Source organism: Larus michahellis, chromosome 7 (assembly GCF_964199755.1).
Source record: "Larus michahellis chromosome 7, bLarMic1.1, whole genome shotgun sequence".
Lineage (NCBI taxonomy): Eukaryota > Metazoa > Chordata > Aves > Charadriiformes > Laridae > Larus > Larus michahellis.
The window spans coordinates 38510125-38531073 of NC_133902.1; the positions used below are offsets into that span (position 1 = coordinate 38510125).

Below are 20949 nucleotides of genomic sequence, written 5' to 3' on the forward strand. Positions count from 1 at the left end.
AAATAGCCAGGCAATGTCTTTCCAAAGGCTGATCCTGTAAATAGACCTTTTAAACACAACTGCCTTCTGGGACCGTGCTTGGAGGAGGCCTCCTTGGTACTCAGAGCAATTCGGTTCTTCTCTCTCCCTTGGTTTTGAAATTAAATATGTTAAATTCTGGGAAATTTCCTTAATCTATCAGCAATGCCCTGTGTCTGAAAAAGCAGCTCAGGCACCAGTGACCGAGGAGAAGGAGAAGAGGAAGGAAAATGGAAAATCAGAACAGCAGAAAGACTCCTGTTCCCCATACGCAAACTTACACGCTCTGAGTTTGTTCCCTTCCAGTTTTCCAGAGGCTGGAGTAGTTGCCTAAACTGGTGCTCTTGCCTTTATCCTTGCTGATACCTTACAAATACTGACCCTCTCCTAAAATTTTCTAATTAAGGGAATTCTGAACATCATGTATTAAATTAATTTAATGATCACCTCCCAGGCGAGAGATTGCACATGAAGCAAAATAGGGGGAAGGGAGACCGAGCTCTAGGCTGGACTTTGTTCTCCAGCCTGGTTTCCAAACGGGAGCTGGAAAAGTGGATGCTGGGATCCTTGCAGTCCCCTCCAGACAGGTGATAGCAGGGGCTCAGCTGAGATCGGGCAGAGCCGGTGTCCCTGCAGGGGCCAGGAGACATTGCTAGCTCCACGTTTGCTGATGCCAGCCCTCCTCCTCCTCCTTTTCCTCCTCCCATGCATCCACTTGGCCTCCCCAGGCATGTTAGCCACGCGCGAGTGAGTCCTGTGGTGCAGCTCCAGAAAACGCTGCCTACGCCTCCTCTGCAAATGCCCAGTGGAGAGCCAAGGCATCTGCTGACATACTGGGGGGCAGCTGCCCTGAGACAGCCCCTGCCACCCTGGGACGCGGCAGCAGCAGCAGCCTGTGTTTTGGAGAAGGTGGTCGAGGCACTCATATACAAGCTCCATCACAAAACCGTTCCTCTTGCTTTGGTGCTAGCATGACTACTGCCTGCAGACCCCAACTCCAGGGGGAGGGTCTCTTATCTGCACTAAAGTCACCCTGGTGTCTCTGGGACAGATGGTCCTGCCAGCAGATAGATGCACAAGGCAGAGTTTCTTTCGTAGCTCTTGTCATGGAATATTCTCATCAGCATTACGGAGATCAAATTTCATGGCTTTACCTAGGCATTTGTTTTGGGGGACGGCAATGTTTTGTTCAATCTGTCCGAAAACAAACAGAGAGGACAACTCAGTGCAAAAACATCCCACAACCCGCCCACTCCCTGAAAGGTTTAGATGGAAAGTTCACAGGCACTGTCAAACAAACTCAAAGAAGAAAGCGTCCATCACCTCCCTCACCCATCACACAGCTTCCAGAAAATGACACATTCTTGACAGGTTTGGTCAGTGCATGCTGATAAACTCCAACACCTTGGAGCCCTGTTGACCAACAGTTCTTGCCGACCTGTGCAGGTAAACAGCAGGGTGGCCTGGGCACCAGTCTGTATGGGGATGCTGTGCCATCTGCCTAGAGGACCACCCCTGAGACGCTGGAGCATCTTGGTGGTTGCTCAATGGCAATGCCACCCTGAAAAACATCCAACATGCTTTCCAGGCTCTTTGGTGTTTCAGGAGCCCCATCAGCAGAAAGCCAGGTGTTAAAGAAGACCACAAAGCTTCAGTGTCCTTCAGCACACCATAATACATTATGGCACAGCCCAGATTTCTAATGTGGTTGGCAGACTTTCATGTTGGGGATTAACATTTTGGCCAGAAAGTCCATCACTCAAGACATCACGTTCCACTGCAAGGGAGGAGATGTTTAAACACCTCTGACCTTTCAATATCCCCTTCACAAAACTCAGGCCAGCGTTTTCTGACCCTTGGAAACTGGAAGATGTTCTAAATGTAGAGAAAAGCAGGGGAAGCCAGGAAAGAAGATGCTTTTCTGACATTTTATGCTTTCTAGCTTGCTTTCCCAAGGAGCTCTGCCTGTCCACCTGCGTAAGCAGGAGCTTTCTCCCCACTCTTCTCCCAGCAGCTTGATCCTGCCATTAAGACCTAATCCGGCGATTTTCAGCATTGCGTTTTAGCAGCTGGGAAGCACCACGATGCAGCCAGCTCAGGATTATGACGACAATGCAGTCTGGCCGGGTCAGGATGGGGGTGAATAAGCGAGGAGAAAAAAACAAAGTCAAGCATTCCCTTAAAACCCAGGCTCCAAATGGAAATGCATCAGCCACTGGCAGGCTTCAGCTGTCAGAAGATGAAGCTGTGAGAAGACAGTTAGCACCATTTACATGAGTGACACAAAATGCTGTTTTGCAATAAAGCTGCATTTCCAGCTGCTGCCATTTTCCAAAAACTGCAGTCATTTCAGCTGACCTTTCCTCTGCTCACTCTCCTGCTCTAGTGGAAATTTTTTAGAAATCTTGAACCAAAAAAGAAAGACAAAAAGATGCCTCTGTGCTACCCTGGTACATCAGCCAGCAGTATATCCCTGGTTCTTGCCTGCCCTTGATCTTTCCAAGAGCCATGGGAGACAAACATCCCTGCTCTTGCCCTTACATCAGGCATCTCTGGAGACTTCATTCTTGGTCACCTGCTCCTATTTCCCTGCTCTCATCTGGGTGAGATATCTCCATTCATGGCCTAGGATGTCACTCACTGGCTGCTGGCGACCAATTATAACCTGCCTTCACCTCCGTGCCGGTGTGCACTAGAAGGCTCTTCCAGTCTCACTCACCTCTATGCCAGTTACCCCAATTACTATTGCAGGGGTGCCTTCCTCTGGACTCTCTGCTCCCTCCCTTGCCCTCTATGCTCTGCAGGCTCATCTGCCCACAAATTCAACACCAGGACCACCAGAGCAACCTCTCCTGCTGCCTCATTTGCTACCTCCGTGCTTCAGGTGGTCTTCTAACTCCTGCTTCTCCCATCAACCTCTTTGCTGACTGCAGCTCTTGTGAGCTCTTCTCTATTTCTAAACAATTATTTCCTACCACCTTCACGTCAGCATGGCTTTCTGCCCAAATCCTTTGTCCTCTAGAGAGCAGGGTTGGTTTTTTACAGTGTGTGGCCCTCCAGGGAGAGATATTGGCCCTAGATATTGGTATTAGACAGAGTTCAGGAGCATCGGGTACGATGGCCCATAGCTCCTGCCCTGTCACACCGTGGTGGGCTCAGCCACATCCCAGCCAAATGCACACTTCTGGTCTCAGACCAGCCCAAAGCCGTGCTGAGCCTGCCCTCCCCTCCAGGAGACTCCCTGCTGCTTTCCTATGTTTCTACTTCATCTGGTGCACCCACAAGCTGATACCAGGCTGTGCATCCTGCTTTGGGTGTGGACTGTACCAGCCCCATTTGCCTCTGCTGAACCCACCTTACATTTGTAGGTTTTCAGTGGGGTTTCATGCATGTCAGAGTGATTTCTGACCTGATTGATAAACCAAGAGGAATAGAAATGCAGCATCACATACCTCCAGCACAGACCTGTCCCAGAGGGCAAGGAAAGCTGCCAAGTGCCTACAACGAGGAGTAGAACAAACCTCTGGTTCCAGCCCACGGACACTGTAAACCCAGGGAGGGATGTCCAGTAAGAGTGTAAGAGTCCCTGCTCGTCCGCTGAGCACCATGTGGTTCATCGCAGCCTACTGCACCTCAACAGTTAACTAAGACCACTATCAGCTGCCCACCGAGGTGGCATGGCTGATGCATGGATATGCAATCACGTGTGAAATCAGAATCGGGCCCCACATGTCAGATGGTGTTACTCTCTACCATCTCTAAGGCAAGCCTGGTCTGAGAAGAATGACTGGTTTTGTTGCAATGGCGGTGTCGTTATTGCGAACTTTTGCGCAAAGGCTAGCGAGGAAAGCTGCGGCGTTTCCCTGCCGATCACCCCAGGATGAAGGTCTTGCACGCAGTAACTTCATCCCATGCGACAGGCCAGCAGGATGATAGCACCTGCCTCTTGCCCTGATACATCTGCAGAAGACAGAAAACTTGGAGGCTCATGCTAATTACCAGATTTAGGGGAAATTTAGGAAGCTGTACCTGAGATATGTATCTGCAGAGATCTAGACGATTCAGAATTTCCATTCGTTCACATGAGCCACTGCTGTGTTGAAAGCAGAGGCTGGACACACAACAGTGAGAGAAATTTAATTTAGCAGGAGCAGGCTATTAGATGCCCTTGTGCCACCCAGAAAACCCTGTGTGGGCTGGTTTCAGGGCTCATTGATTGTGGGATGCTGATCAAAATCATGAGTTGAATGTGTTAAACCACCATCTCGACAAGCTGAGATAACCCTGCTTGAAATAATAATGGGTCTTCATGGTATTTCTTTAATTTTGTAGTGAATTAAAGCTGCTTTTGGAAGGTTGGGGTGAGCGGGTGGGAGGGAACAACGCACTTTAATTCAGCCACTTCCAATTCACCCTGTTAGTTACTTTTTGGAACAATTTGACAATAAAAATAGTATTTTCAGTGAATGCCAAACTGCTCGAGTACCTCAGAAATTTTGCCCCATGACGTGATGAGAGCCAACGTTCTTTGCACTACTCGGGTCCATTACAAGTCAGTGACCAAGAGCATCCTCAGGTGTCTGTGACCCTTTAGTAAGTGCTGGGTGGACTTAGACACTGTGCGCTGAGAAAATAACATTTCCTAGGATAAGGAAGGTCACTCAGCCTCCTCAATCACAGCTTTTTTCTCTGTCAGCAGATTAAAGAACAGATAAAAATGATCCAGTGAGGTTTTTTCCTGAAATACTGTCTGTCCCTCCATGCCCAATCCATCTTTTTGGAGCAGCTGGGAGCAAGGGCTCCAGAGGAGCTGCTGATGGACCAGCAAGGACCAAACGTTGACTTGATCTCTGCTCAGCATGGGTGCCCTAAGGTTGCCTCAGGAAGGCAGAGACAGCAGCACTGCATTGCAGCCCCAGCCTGGACCCTGCCACAGGGCTCAGCACTGCAGAGCGGGGCAGATTCTGCTGCAACAACCAAGAGACAGGAAAAAAAAAACCCAAAGCTTTCACAAATTAGCTGAAATGGCACTGCCTTGCGCTGCAGTGGCCGGGTGCCGTACTTTAGTGCCATGCTCCACATCTGCACCCCTGAATGTGCAGTGAGACACAAGAAACACCACTAGCAGTGCCGCAGAGGGCAGCTGGACCGAGCTGCCGGAGAACGGAGAAATCTGCTTGACGTGAAGGGAGCCAGGGCAGCTCATCCAGCATTTCTGCAAACACCAGCAATAAACAACCCCTGGGATGAACCTTCACAGAGCAGGGAAATGCCCTAACTGGTAGTAGAGTGGGGGCAGTAAAGAGGTTGTTCATACTGTCCTATGTGGCATTGTCCTGAAAGAGCCAAGGAAGCCTGGGGCAGATGAAACAATTTGAAGGTGCTGGCAAACACTCTAACCCCCCTCAAACATTTATCAGTGGCACTCCTGTTAAACTACCCCAGTGGGGGAAACCAATATACTGGAGAGCAGAGCAAGAAGCCAAAACAAGCATGGCAAAGGGGAGAAAACAAGACACTGTTCAGCAAGGCAAAGTACTGCTTGGCTGTGTGCAATTAAGCACACGGAGGAAGAGGTCCCCATCCACCCTAAAAGGGCTGGGGGAGACAACTCAACCTACAGGTTCATGATCTGCAAAAGGAAACCAAGAATTACAAGGTGGGTCCAGAGATCCAGGCAGCAGAGAGCAACCCCAGATCCCTGGGGCCAGCAAACATGGCCCGCAGGGAAGGGCTGGAGGAACCAAAGCTCTGCAGAACAGGGACTTTGGGGCTGACAGGGCAATGGTCTTGAGTGCGGGGCTTAAACCGCAATGAATAAGATCCAGGTCAGGCACAGGAAAAGAGCTTCCCCACAGCCATGTACTGTCAGTGACAAACAATGTCATTCTGCCAGTCATTACTGTTTAAATCTTACGAACATTTGCGTATTTGCAAACAAAGCTCGTATCTGTTGGATAACTGCACTTATAACACTGACATTGTGCTATGTCAAGGGTCGGTCATGCTTCAGGGATGCATCCAATTTAGCCTTTTTTTCCCTAGCCAGAGGCTAAGGAACAGGACTCAGGAGATGCCGCCTCGCACCAGGAGATGCCTCAGTAGATGCCTCAGGGATGCTCTGCCAGGGCTGCGCATCAGCTCCCAAGGACCTTTGTCTTGCTCAAAGGACAGCAGCACAGCCAGCATTGGAAACGCACACCTCCAGAGACAGAGGGTAGAGACAATCAGATAGTAGTCCCCTGGGTGCCAGTTTTCACATGTCATTTTTTCAGAAGGCCAAAGGACACCCAAAAAAGGATGCTCATGGCCACAGGTCCAAGCCAGCTGCTCATAAAGGAGGAGAGACCATGGGGAGCTGTGTGGACCTTGGAGGACAAGCGGTTTGTCCTTCATCAGCCTGGAAACAAGAAGGCACAGCTCTGCAAAGAGCTCCAGGCACACTCCTGGCATCCTTTAACTGGGGGAGCAGCTGAGAGGAGAGCACCTCTGGGGCCTCAGGAAAGCAGAAAGCAATGGGCACGTTTATCCCACTGCCACGCCAGAGACTGCACAGCCTTAAACATAACCTCGAGGGGGTAACTCGGTCCTCACCTAAAAAAGCTGAATGGACTTAAACCAGCACAAGACTTTTGCCTGTGCTGTCTCTGTGCCGCTGATGCACATACGTATGCGTAGCCACAACATCTGCAGAGCAGGCACCAAATCCCACCACCATTATTTTTTCTTGATCCAGCTGCCAGGGACATGGCCTCCTGTCCCCTAATCACTCTCTCCACCTTGGCCCATCATGCTGCACACCTTTTCAGGCATCACAGAGAGCTGGGGCTGGGGGGCATCTGCTTCCTGTGCGTCCTCCGAAACTGATAAGGATGCAGCCAGGAGCATCTCCCCACAGCTCAGAGCAGCAGGCACCCTGCGATCCCCTCCATCCGCACCCCCCCTCATTCCTCTCCACCAGAGCCTGCAGGCTGCCCTGGCTTTAATCCTGCAGGCAGCATCATCCCAATAATTTCCCTCCATTTTCAATCTACTGATCTGGGGGCAGTCCACAAATCCCTTCATCCTGAGAGCGAAGCAATCTACTGCCTCATCTCATCCCATCTCCATTTCTCTCTCTAATCCCTAGAAACAGGGACAAGGATTGCAGCTCATGGGCTGCCCTGGAGGGGTCTGTCCAGGCGCAGGTGGACAGACAGACGGACCGACCTGGAGCAAACAGGAGCAAACAGGAGGTGCCAGGTCAAAAGGGGTAAGGAGCATGTTATTTTGACCGTGCTCAGTCTCTACAAAAAACAACTGATTTAGCTGATGATTTATTTTATTAAAAAAAAAAGTAGATGGCAGCCCAATGCCAGGCTGTGCAGGCTGAAAGATGAGGTGTTTGGGGCTGCTCTCATGAATGCTACTGAATTCTTCAAAGCACCTGGGGCAGGTCCTAGCCTCTTCTGATCCAGGGGTGGGGGAACAGGCAGGTCTTCCCATTTACCCCCAGGGTTGAGGACATAAGGGACAGACTAGGTACAGCATCATTCTGCTGCTCCCCTCCACATTTAGGAAAATGCGTGGGGACTAAGTGAGACCGACGGGGGAGCCGTGACCAGCCTGGCCCCATAAATGCCAGCTCCTCCAGGCGCAGGGCTGGATCCAGGGCTCTGCTTATGCCATTTCTCCACAAGCCTAAACCTGTGACTTTCACTCCAGCCAGACATGCTCTTTGGGAATGGGAGACTAATGGGAGACATGGGAAGAGGGACCCAGCATCGTTGGGTCAGGACAGAGTGGATGGGTTGGGATGCAGCATTAATGCCATCCTTCCTTTCTGAAGCATTGATTTGCACACGGCTGGAGAAGGCGGGGGTGAGTCCAAGCTCAGCGGCCAGCACAAGGCCGTGTCCTGCCTGACGCTGCCCCCAGCTGAAAGCACCGCGAGGAAGGAGGATGCAGGGACAGCGTGTGACAAAGCCATCCGGCGGCTGTGCCCATGGTGGAGCCGGGCTGCACGGCCCCCATCCCACGCTCAGTGGTGGCAGCTCTCCCTGGCTTCGGCCAGCAAGGAGGAGGACGAGGGCCCTCGGCAGCTGGGGGTGGATCGCTGCCGCGCCGCGCTCAGACCCTGACAGCAGGCTCCAAAACTGTCACTCCCGATCTGTTTTCACTTCAGCTAAACCTCAACCCCGATTAAAATCAAGGAGAGCCGCCTTCTCCTCTCTCCTTCTCCCCGTGGTAGGTCCTCTGTAACCTCAGGTCTAAACACTGAGCAAAATGCACCGGCGAGGGAATTGGTGAATTTGCTTGGCTGGGAATCAGGGCTGTTGGGGAAGGAAGGGGCCAGGACCGCCCCTGTCCCCAAACCTGTCCCTGGCTGCGAGGGCACGGCCATTGCAGTGGTCCCATCCCTGCAGGGCTGCGGGTCCCTGTTGAAATACAGGGTGGGATGAGCCACCGACACCCGAAGCTGCCTCTGCCATGGGTGGGCGATACCCCGGCAGCTCTGGAAGACAGGGGGGTGCTCTGTGCTGGCACCCGCTGCCCACTGCCAGCTCATTTAGCAAAGCCCGAACAAAATAAAGAAATTAAACCAGATATATGTGTGTGCACAATTGCAGCACCAGGAGGGATGCATTCAGCAAGAAGCTGAAAAATGCTCACTACAGGGATGGAGACAGCCCTCACCCACTGGGGAAGCATTTAAATTCACTTTCCATTTCAGCTGGCCAAAACGCAGCTGCAGAGGCCTGGCAAACTCAAGCCACGCAGGCTGCCACCCACCCTTGTGCTGCAGGAATGGGGGCTCCGTGCCAGAGGTGCCACTACGCACAGCATGTCCCAGGGCTGGGAAAGCATCCTCTGCTTCACCAAAAGCAGACACGTCACTTCGTTACAGATTGGAGCTGAGGCTGCAAGCACTCCGCTGCAGGTGGGATCGAGCTCGTCCCTGCGTGCTGGACAGGAGACCCCCACTGCAGGGGGACACGCTGGCCACCACCGTGTCGCCAGCAAGGTGCCCACTCCCCTTGCTGCACAGACAATGCCCATTTCCCAAGCGGGTGTGTGACTTGGAGGAAAAAAATTCTTATCGCCTAAGAAAAGCGGTCCTGGAACCACAGAGAAGAGCATCCTGCAAGGTCCTGAGCATCCCTCTGTGCAGGCAACCAGGATCCCTCTGCGTCCACCTCAGATCGGTGCTGGCCAACGCAGAGGTCCATTCTGCACAACCCATGCCACCGATTCTGACAGCGTTCCTATTTTCTGATCCTTTGCACTAAAATCCCACCGCATCTTTAATGCATTTTGAAGGCAGAATTTGCACCTATTGCAACATGAACACTAAAATAATGTTGAAAGCACTTAAAGAGGGGTTTTTTTATCCCTTGTTCTTCATCAGTAGCCTTTTCTTCCCCACGCCAAAATGATCAGTTTTCTTCAGAAAGAAATGATCTCTTAATTCAGCAAGATGAAAAGAACATTTACAGTTATTTCTCAGGAAGAAAGAATTTCAAATTTGCTTTTTTATCGGAGAATACTCAATATGTTTAGATAAATTAATCCATAAAAGAGGGGTAAAGTTTGAGATTAAGAGCTTCAGAAATTTTATTGAATTATTTTGGAATTCTGTATTAAAATCAAACCCCCAGATACCAGGGAAAACTGCCATTTTTCAGGGTTTGGTTTCTGTATCAAAATGCAGACTAGCATCTGTCTTTGCATCTGTCAAAACAAAGGTCAATCATTTTATGGAAACTTAAACACAATGCCCTTGATCCACTGTTTCTGGTTTATTTTTAAGTCGGATGTGACTTCCGACTAATAAAATAAGATTTCTAATATGCTTCACATTAAAATTACATTATCCCAGAAAACTCAAATTACACGAAAAATACACCTGAGAACATTTTCCCTTTATAATAAGGAGATGACATTTTGGCATTGATTTCGACAGCATTTAAGTCCTCCATAACTTTTGCATCTAAAATTTCACTTTTCTGCTTTTATAGCAATGGTGCAACCAAAGAAAACGCAACAGTATCAGAAAGAATTTATCCACCCTGAGTAAAATGGGTATCTGAAGGCAAAATGAAAATAAAACGGTGACCCTCATAATAAGAGGTATTCCTCTCTCCAAATCAAATTTCCCCAGCGCAAGGAAAAAAAAATTAATGGATATAGAACCAAAAAGTTTAAAATTAAATCAAATAGGTTTGGGAGTTTTATTATGTTGCCAGACCAACACACGATTAACATCTATGTTATTTTGGTATCAATTTCTTTAAGGCAATTTGAGTTGTGCTATTCCCACCCCAAGCACATACATAAATGACACCGTCCAAAGCCTGCGCTGTAAATCACAAAAATTAGGAATGGATGAATATTCTGGTTAATGCAGAGATGGACGCTTCCCTACCCAGGGATATGTTCTTTAGCATTAGCCGCAAGACACAGGTAAAATTGAATTTTAATAAAATAAAGCACACATTATAACAAAGAACAAAAATCTTGCTAAACAATTTTACAAAAGTATTTTGCAAAGCAATTTTGCAAAAATATTTTTGCAAATATTTTATGAGAGACTTGAGGAGCAGCCGTTAACTCAAGGTAACCCCCTTGCTCATGCACCTATTTCTCCCATAACCTCACCTCCCTCCAACACAGACTTAAATTTTCTCTACAAGAGATTCACTTAAGACAGTGAATCTTAAGGATTCAAACCTCTTTTAACCCATACTGGAGCCCCAGACCCGACTCGTTTCGTGATTTTTCCCTGATTTTCATCCATAGGAAAAGTTGCACGCGGCAGGTGGTCTTCCACCAACACAACCTTTTAAATCTTCTTACCTTCCCCAAAGAGCCGCTTTAGTGACGATTTCGTGTGAGAAGGGTCCGGACAGATGGCCAGTCTTTTCACGTTTGGAAAGGATGAAAAATGCTATGGGGGGAAAAAAATCCCAGTGATTTTTTTTTGCTGTATGGCGCACAGGGCTCTGAACCTCATTGGCCCTGGGAGAGCCACCACGTGGCACGGGATGAAGAGCACATGACCCATTTTCTCCCAAATCCCTCTGTTTGCTGGAAAGGGGGATGCACCCACCGCTGATGTTCTTGTTATTTCAGTGGGCTTTGATTATTTTTTTTATTTTTTTAAAGGCCACCGAGCAAATCAGGTTGCCTCAAGGCAATGAGGGCGAACCAGCCAGCACTTTTAACATGAAGGAGAAAGGAGCTCGGGTACGAGACAACCACCGTATGTGCTGTCCGGATGCACAGGGAAATTTGGAGATGCTTTACCAGGGTACTGGCAGAGAGGTGCCTGCCCACCCGCTCTGAGGACAGAGCCTCCAGGAGGGAGAGGAGGGCGTGCAGCAACACACATTTGGCTGCTGGTGATGGGCTGTGCTAAACCATCCATCAGCAGCAGCGGAGGGAAGGTCCAGGCTGAAGCCCTGACTGCAGACCCCAGAGCTCAGCCGGCTCCCTGAGCCTTGGAGGGAGGGGATGTGTTACAACTGCTCCATCACTAAAAAAAGATTATCTCATGCCCTCACCACCACCCCCCACCTCCCGGCTGATGCTGTCCTCCATTGCCCGCCCAGCTAATGCACAGTGGTTGCACAAACCAACTGCTCCAAGAGACAAAAAGTCTCCTGCTTTGGAGACCGAGGGTCAGCTTTCTTGGAAGAAAGACCAAGTGCAGTGGAGGGAGCATGGCTCCAGGTGGGCATTGCCTGCTCCCACCACTGCATGGCCACACCAGGCTCAAAGGGCATTTCAAAGTGCCCCCCCCAAGACATCCGCCAAACCTAAAATGCAGCACAATTCTGGGGATGTTCTATTCCATAAGGGTCCTTGAGGCCCTGTGGAGCAAGGCAAGACAAGCCACAGCTCCCAGCATCTGACTGATGCTGGGGGTCCCTCCTTGCCCCAGCTCTGTATTTCCTAGGGGACAGCAGCTCTGAGCCACCACATCCCAGGCAGCCGTGGTCCACAGGCCAAGCAGCTCCTGGCCTTCCCTCAGTAACCGCAGGTACTAGCCCACCAGTGTCAGGACACTCAGCCTGGGGAATGGAAAAGGAGGTTTTGGAGCCAAAGACATCCTTTTGTTTTTCCCATCAAAGCCCATAGGTCATGCCAGTCAGAAGCCGCGTTCTTCTGGCAACCTGAATCTCCACTTGGCAAATCCCTCAGCTGTCCCATCTTGTCATGCCAGCGATATGCCTGTCCGTCACCCTTGCCAATGGAAAGCGCCAGGTGAATCTACATCTATCTGCCCTTGAATTTCAGTGATGTTACTTCTGCAGAGCAGCTGTCCCCAGCCATCCTATCATCCAAGGGCTTGAGCCATTCTTCTCTAAGGGTAACACCCAAGGCTCCTCAAAGACCCAGCTGAGCTTGGGCTTTGTTGAGAAAGCACAGCTCTGGCCACCTCCATGCCTCCTTGGCATCACCATCACATCCCGACCTGGCACTCACCCTGGCTGGTGGTTCTCCATCACGGCTGTTCTCCAGCACAAAACTCTGCACGGGGACAGGAGGCATCAGGAGCACAGTCCCTATTTCCAGCTCCTTACTGAGGCCAGACTGCCTCACCATGCTGTTATCAAAGACAGAAGTACAGCCATAAATTGCCCGAAACCATGTAGAAAAGTGCAGGGTTTCACCTGAAATCCTCTCTGGCTCGGAGGGTCACAGTTCTCCAGCCACCAGCCAGACGATGGGGCATTTTATTCCAACAAATACAAGGTGAGGGAGAAACTTGCCATCCTCAAATACATATACATACATACGGCTACAGCCAAATGTGTTCAAGTCGCTGCCTTCCCCTCCCACATTTTGCAATGGCCAACGTGCAAAGGAAGAGAAGAAAGCCCCCCACCTTCCAGCCCCACAGCTCCCCATTCAGAGCCCCCTCGTCCTTCCCCAGCGACACCCAGCTAAATCTGGCCCCCAAGTAATCTTCTGAATAATTATATAATAGAGAGGGAGGCAGAGAAATAATTTTAGGCTGCTGTCGATAGAAAGCAAGCTGGATTAAAAGATCAGAACAAGCAATACTTAGATTAAAATGGTTTGTTATTTTCAGCTGCAGAAAGTCAGCGGCTAAAGCACGGAAGATGTCGAGGAAAGGTGCATCATCTTTCTTTCCCCCAAAAAGAGCTTTCTACGTATTAGCCAAGCCAAGTTCTCAGTTTCCAACCTATTCTCAGGTTTTGTTTCCCAGCGGGTCAAAGAAATACAATTTGCCAGTTTCTATGGCATTTTATCTGAAGACTTACGAGCAGCGCAGAGATGCTTCAAGTTACATTTTGCTCTGCAAGTCGAGTCCAAATTAAACACCACCAACACACTGCTGCTTGTTAAGACATCAGTCCCTTTGAGCCAGGGAAATTGGCATGTGGCTCAGCAGACAACTTCATCACCTACGAGAAACGGGCCTCCTGGCACACAGCATGGGTTTTATCAGTGCCAACGCCACGCTGACGGCAGGCAGATGCCAGGCCTACTGGAGGCGGAGAGGCAGCCGTGCCCGGGAGAAGCCCATCAGACAGCAGGGCAGCTCTCTGCAGGCGCCTCCAGAGTGTCTCCCTGGCCCCCAGCAAGGTCGGCAGCACAGGGTGCCATGCCAGGCCCCACTCTGACTGATCGCTTTGGAAAGGCGTGAAGGGGAGGGAGGAAAAAAATGGTGAGAAAGGGACCCAATGCTGAGGGCCAAGCTCTCCGCAGGGCACAGCGCTCATCAGCCGCATACCGGATCGATGCCACTAGCTTTGCTCGTTCACCTTCAAGTTCAGATTAAGCAGAAGGGTCAAACTGTGAAATCATTTGCCACTGGCAGACACCCCCCCCTCACCACCCTGCAGCCTCGTGTCGCACTGTGGCCAGCTTTTCCCCTTGCCGGCATGGACACTTCCCACCCCAGCACCTTGCTTGCCCCACAGCATCTCCAGCCTCCAGCATCAGCAGTGACCATTTGTCACATCGCCTAGATGCGAGATGGAGCAGCAGCAGTTTTCCAGTGCCAAGTGGTCTCCAAAACCAGAGTCCTCTTCCAGATGTCACTTTCACCTGTAGTTTTTCTATAAAATAGTCATGGTACTACGCACACAGGATCAGCTCTGAGTTCAAAGGATGAAATCCCCTCTTGCCGGAAGTCCAGGACACAGCCTTGAAGGGGATTTAGCATTTAAAAAGAAAACCACACCTTGCTTTGCATTTTGAGCCAGAAGCTGCCAGCTTGCACAGAGCTGGGCACCAGGGTCCTCTCCTGCCTGCAGATGTGGGAGGGGGGCCAGGGCACAGGCCTGGGAAAAGGGATGGGATGTTGGACATGGAGCATGGGAAGGCAGAAAAGATGAGGTCAGAGACCTTCCTGGAGGGAGGTGGGAGCTGTGGGATGTTGTGATGTTCATCCAAATGGTGCTTTAATAACCACTTATTGCAGAAAGCTGTCTTCACTAACGCCAGAGAATGAAATGCATTTGCTGGACAGACTGGGGTTACGAGCGCTTGTGGGAAGACAGTTTGGGGACTTAGTCCCAGGCTGGATGCTCAGTCCCCCCAGCAAGGTCATGGCCCGGTTTTCCTGGAGTTGGCTATGGGGAGCTCTTCCCCAAGACCTGCCATGCTCAGGGGAATGCCAGCAAGCTGGGAAGAAGCAGAGCTCTCCCAGGATGATCTCTCAACTGCATTCTTCCTTCAGCTTGTGGCCTCCAAGCTACGAGCAGGAAAGCCAAAGCCGCCGTCCACCTCCCCAAAAACCCCTCTATAGATGGATGTGTTTGTAAGAGGCTGCCCGTAGCACACAGGAGCTGCGGATGGTGACAGCAGAGACCTCAGATGATGCATACTCAAAACAAGGCACGACCAGTACCCACCGCATCACCAGTGACCTTGGACAAGCCTCCTCGCAGGTCTTTGAGCGAGTTCTATCCTTTGTGCTCTTTACTGGGTCATCTGCAGCTCCTCAGAGAAACCCTCCACCCCCTTATCCAAAATACACCATCTTGCAGGTATAGGACATTGCTCTGGCTGGTCTCTCCCAGGGCTTTAGATGCAGAAAACAAGGATTAGTGACACTTTATAAAGGAACGGGGGAGAAGAGAGGTGGGTTTGTCTGTTGCTACAACATTTCTGCTTTATGGAGCTATCTTCTCACTCAGAGACGCGTGTCCTCTTTGCTAATGGAAAATGTTGCCCCGCCATCCATTTGCGATAGTCAATGCCTGGGACAACACGATGGCCCCGGGCCAAAGCAGATCTATTTTAGTAACAAAAGCAGAGTGGCTGATGAAAATGACCCCGTCTATGCACTTCCCAGCTTAGCTCTTTAGCTGGTTTTAATGGACCCATGTGACCAATGTGGCAGAAAGCAGGTGGCCAAGTGCAAGGAGAGCAGATGTGGCAGGACAGGAGACCTGCACGGATGCAGGACCGCACCAGCCCCTTTGCAGAAAGAGGCCCCAGCAGCAAAACACACGTTTCATAGAAGCCCTGTTAGCAGGATTGCACTGTGCAGGGAGCAAAACGTTCTTCCCTTTTTTTGCCCCCACCGCAGCATTGCCCCTCACGCGGAGTCGGCTCCCCGCAGTGCAGAGCCCAACCACGTCCTCCCTGCAGGTGTTTTATAGCCTAAGGGAGATGCCGGTGCAGCTGCAAAGACCCCTCAGGATCTGGAAAGTGACTGAGCTCGCCTTACCTTACCGTGCAGGCTGGCCTTGAGCTCCAGAGTGATTCCTCGGAGGGTCCAGTCGCACCAGAAAAGGGCATGCTGAGCACGGGACGGAAACCGTGTCCGCGGCACGAGCCTGCAGACCAGGACATGACAGAGGTTAGGCACAGATGCTTGCCGGCTGCTTACCATGCAGGAAAAGTGAATTTCAGAGAGAAATAAAACATGGTTTGGGTTGGGAGGAACAAAACAATCAGGAGCATCACCTCCAGGTTGTTCATGAGGTAAACAGCAAAGCCCTACCTATACATTCAGAGCAGGTTTGGGCAGGTCCTGCCCCAGTATCTACTGACCAAGGAAAGTCATCTGAAGAGCCAGGCTGTGGAGGAGGGGGTCTCCAGGACACGACCACAACAAGACCCCCCAGGTGACCACAGCTCAGCAGTCTGGCTGCAGGAACTGCCCCCACAGGGGGAGCGCGAACCAGGGGTCTCCTTCATCCAGAATCATACCACGACAGCAATGGAAATAATCCAGCACGTTTCCGTGACATGGGTACAGGGTTATTTTTATTGCTTTATTTTTGCTGCTGCTCCCAATAAGTTAACTGGGGCATGCACTACCCGTCAATAAAATCAATCGAGCAGCCTGAGCAGTTAATAAGCTGAGTGCCAGAGGGCAGAAAAACCTCTCCATCACCCAAAATATTCTTCGGGCAGTGGGATGGGTGAGCTGAAGGCCCCACCCATTGCTTGGACTTGGTGCTGCTCTTGACACGCCAGGGCAGCTTGTGTGTTATAAGGGGAAACCTTCCTCTTCCCAGTGACCCAGCAGCCACCGTGCCCGTCCCCAGTGACCTGGGCACAAGGGGCTCATGCTGCTGTGATGGGAAGGAGCCTGTTGGTGGGAGGGGAGCCCATGGGACCCCCGAGGTCAGGCTTCAGTTCTGCCTGCTGCTCACAGCAGCATCAGCGCTAAGATCACACCAGGTTGCCCAGGGCTTTATCCCTTTAAGGCTTGAAAACCTTCCAGGATGGAAACTGCACAGCTTCTCTCAGCGACCAACTGTCCTCAGAATTAATATTTTTTTCCTCACAATATCTTGTATGTCTCTCTGAACAGCAGCCATGTCTTCCAAGGTAGCAACTGCGTCCCTAGCTGGTGTCACCAGCAAGCTAGACAGGTCCCAGATTGCCAAAAAACATTGGAAAGGATGGAAAACCCAAACTGCAACTCACGGCTGGAGGAGCAGTAGGGGCAGGCTGGGGAGGCCGTGGGGCAGAGGGCTGGGGCTCAGTAGTGGAGGCAGCAGGGGAGGACCTGAAAGGCAGTACAACATCTCAACATCATGGGGTGCCCGACCAGCCCCCCGACAGGAGAACCCGCAAGAGCATCCTTCTGGCATCACCACCAAGGCTGAGGGCAACCCAGGGGATGGGGAAACGCATGGGTAAAACAGCCCTGAGCAGAGGAATCCTTGCTAAATTTTTTATGTTGATTAGCACAAACTTCTGGTCACTGATTCCGGTATTGAGAACAAGAAGGAAAACCCCTGACCACAGCACAAGTTTCATCAAAATATGTGTGAAAGAAGGGGCTCAGACAAGGATTCAGGATGCTGGAAGGACAAGGCGTTGCAAGGAAACTCCTGCTCCCTAGGGCTGGCACAAGCCCCTCCGTCCCAGCCTCATGGGCTCCTGACCTCCCCGCTGCCCTCGCAAGTGCAGAACAGTGACCCACAGCAACGCAGCCCGTCAATTCACAAGGAAATAACTTCTATTTGTCTTTGAGGTCATAGGTTTGAGTTTATCCCAGGACAAGGCTTAGCATTCAGGAAATGTGTCATTAAAGAATTTTTCAGCAATTTTCTTAATCAAATATTGGTCCATCTCCCAGCAGCTCTGCTTCTTGTTATGTTACAACCCTTCCGCCCTTACACTAACATGCTGCACAGGAAGATCCCAACCACGACCCCGTAGCCTTGCACTGTGCACCATGTGCATATCCATGCACAGAAACTCCTGCTTCCAGCACAGCTTTTCCCTTTTCAGCCCCCTGAGATGCGCAGAGCAGGTCAGTGAATCATATGCTTGTTGAGCCACCTAACTTGTGTTTTCTGCAATTAAGGTATATGTCACCTCCAGGTATGGACATGCCTGCATTTCCCAGAGGACGGGTGCCATGCTGGGGGCAAACCTCAGTTCCAGCATGGGTACAAGTGCACCTCAAGTAATCCAAAAGCTGCCTCCAAGCAGAAACCTCATCACTGCAAATCACGTCTTGAACACAGCTGCTTGAAGCATATCCCAGCACCTCCTGTGGGGCTGCTTCCAGAAGACCTCTGCCAGGCATAGCTACCCAGCAGCACCACCTTGGCCAAAGAGGCACTGGCTGTGGCAGCTGCCTGTGTCCCCACATTACACAACAGTGGGGTCTTGCTCATCAGTGACCAATGTAAGGCAGTCAGGAGTTCTCTTAAAAGGGAGCATCACAATCTTATGGACAAGCAACTTTTTGGTCTGCTGGTAGACTATCATGCTCACCATCATCTCCCAAATCCTCTCGCCAGCACAGCACTTTGTGTCTGCTCTGCCAAGCAGATGAGCCAATTTTTATTTTTCCTGGTTGTTTCTCGCCAGTGAAACATGCACTGGTGTCATGAGAAAGACACCAGCAAGTTTATCACGCCAAAAGCTTTCTATCTTCTGATCCATGGCAGTGGAAAGCATGGCCAGCTTGCCGCTAGCCATTAGCAAATTTCATCAGCAATGTTCATGAGGGGTTACCCGGGATGCTGAAGGAGTCATCTGTGAAGAGCAGAGCCAGCAGAGGTGTTCAGATCCCAGCAAAATCACACCTATTAATGCCAGACAAAAGCACCTGAGGATGCAATGAATTCCAACACACTGATGTGGCCAGTCCCCCACAAAACCAGCCTTTGTAGACTATGACATTTCAACATCCTTAACTCATCCCAGAGAGGTACCAAGCACCCTGAGCAGTATGGACCCCAAGCAGGACAGCAACCCCCAGGGGCTCAGCAGCACCCTCAGCTTGATGCTGTCTGCGCACACTGGAAGACTCAGCTACCTAGTTCCAAGGGGCTCAAAATTTCACGATATTTGGTCTTGAGTGGGTAAGGAGGAATCACGGAGATGTGGCCAAATATTGTCTGAAGAGGGCATCAATAGGATACAAAGATGAACGAACTGTGTGTGGCTCCTCACTCTTGCCCAGCCTCAGAGGTGAGCTGCTAGGTACTTCCACATGTGAGCAGGTCCTGTGACTGGTCCCATGGGGCTGTGACAACTCCCCCACTGTTGCTCAGGCTGAGCAAGCTGGTAAGCACTGCTCTTGAGGACATCTGTGGGCATTCAAAGCAGCACCTAGGCATGGGGGCCGTCCCTGGCACTGCCTCGGTGGGTATCCAGAACACCCCAGCTCACATGCTGCCCTGCTGCCCAGCCCAACCCAGCAGATCATGCTGGGAATCATTTTTAAGGGTCCCACACAGCAAAGCTTGCTCAGGCAAAACCAGATTTCCAGCAGCCCTGCACAGTCTCCCCATCTCTGCACCTACTGTGGGCTGGTAATGCAGAAGTAGCCCCCGCAGGACCCTGGCATGCTGCCCTATCCCACCGTCTCAAACACCAGCGGGTCTTCCCATATCCTATACAACATACGACCACCACCCCAAAAAAAAAAAAAAAAATTACAACACCCAGCCTGCCTCTCCTGTAAACTCAGCGAGCCAAGCTGGACTTCAGCTTCCCCTCACCTGCAAGTATTTGGCTCTTTGTGCCCAGAGGGCATCTTGCTCGGCCCTGTGTTTGGGATTGTGGGGCACCCGTATGAGGTCCAAGGTCCGCAGAGGGCATGGAGAGCTTGCAGACATCCTCTTGCTTTGCTGCAACCTCCCAGGGAAAGCTCAAGCTCTTTGGGAAAACGGGCTGTGTGGCCGGTGAGGGATGCACCACATGGGATGGGATGGGGTGGGGATGGAGATGGGGATGGGGATGTTCTCTCACTGTATCACCAAATCCCTGAGCTATAATACACCTTATAGTTGGGAACCTTAGCAAGATGGCTCTGTCTGCATTGCCCCTCCAGGCTGCTGGCTCCCTTCATGTCAGAGGGGACCCCACTTACATCCAGTCAGGGTGCAGCAGCCCCTGCACTTCTGGGATCCACTCTGTTCTGCTGCTTGGGGTTTTCAGTGCTGCCGCTCATCACGCTGGGGAGCGAACAATCCTCCCCTGACCTGCGTTCCCATCATCCGCCTTACTGTGTGTTTTACGCAGACAGAGGCAATGATTTTAATGTCCCAGTGAACAAGCTGTCGGGACGCATCAGCCTCAAAGGGCAGGCTTCAGCGATGGCTTCTCCTCCCAGGCGCTGCCCAGGCAAGGAAAACCAATTCCAGCTCTACACACACACATACACACACACATGCCATGCATATACCACCAGTGCCCATTATTTTCCAGCCTTTTAACAAAACATCCTTCAAAACCACACTCCTCAAGAGGGGGAAGTGATGAACCCAAGGTGGGGGGCCACAGGTGAGCTGCCACTGGGATGGCACGGCCGCTGGGCTTGCAGAGCGGGCAGCCCCACAGGCAGGAGCCGGTGTGACGTGATGGGACCTGAGCGCTCTGAAGCCGTCAAGAGTCTCGGCAGAGATGAGCTGAGAAAAGCCATGAGCAGAGCTGACATCTGCCCCCTGGGCGGGTACCTAATGAGCGGAGACATTGTCCATTTGGGGAGATGAGGTAAAGTTAAAAGATTTCCGAGCTGACACCTGGCAGCCTCCATTGGTATTCCTGGCGAAACAGCAAGGGAAGGAGAATGGAGACAGGGGGCCAAAACCACCCCCCCCGCAGGCCCTGTAGCTGTGGGTGAGCAGGATGGGGATGGTGCTGGCATCTCATCTCTGCTGCCTGGAGCTCCCCTCTATGTGATTTTCTGCCACATTAGAAGAGAAGCCGGTGCTTTCTGAGAGCTGCCCTACCGGCAGCATCCCCAGGGGGGGTCCGTTGTGGTCCCACGCAGCCCCACACCTGCCAAAAAGGCAGTAGCATAGGGAGAGCACATTCATGGGTCCAGCAGCATGCCAGACCTGTTCTTGCCTGAGGTCTGGGCATAGGCAAAGGCTCCCCTGTCCCACGGTCTGCACAGCCTGGGAGCAGGATGGCACTTGGCAAAGTTCCGGCCCCCAGCATCACCCAGCAGCACCACCCCCCATGCTGCTTCCACAAACCTAGTTC

General features: G+C 51.3%; 1 protein-coding gene across 15 annotated transcripts in view; it reads right to left on the bottom strand.

Moving 5' to 3' along the window:
- PCBP3 (poly(rC) binding protein 3) overlaps positions 1-20949 on the bottom strand; it is a 63277-nt gene that overhangs the window by 34688 nt on the left and 7640 nt on the right. For 14 of the 15 annotated variants that reach the window (XM_074594175.1, XM_074594160.1, XM_074594174.1 and 11 more), the window contains one exon: positions 15715-15818. In XM_074594175.1, coding sequence (XP_074450276.1) covers positions 15715-15780 — 66 coding nt within the window. In that variant the 5' untranslated portion in view covers positions 15781-15818. Of the gene's footprint in view, positions 1-15709; positions 15819-20949 lie in introns of all 15 variants that reach the window. The other variant, XM_074594166.1, reaches the window with a different exon arrangement.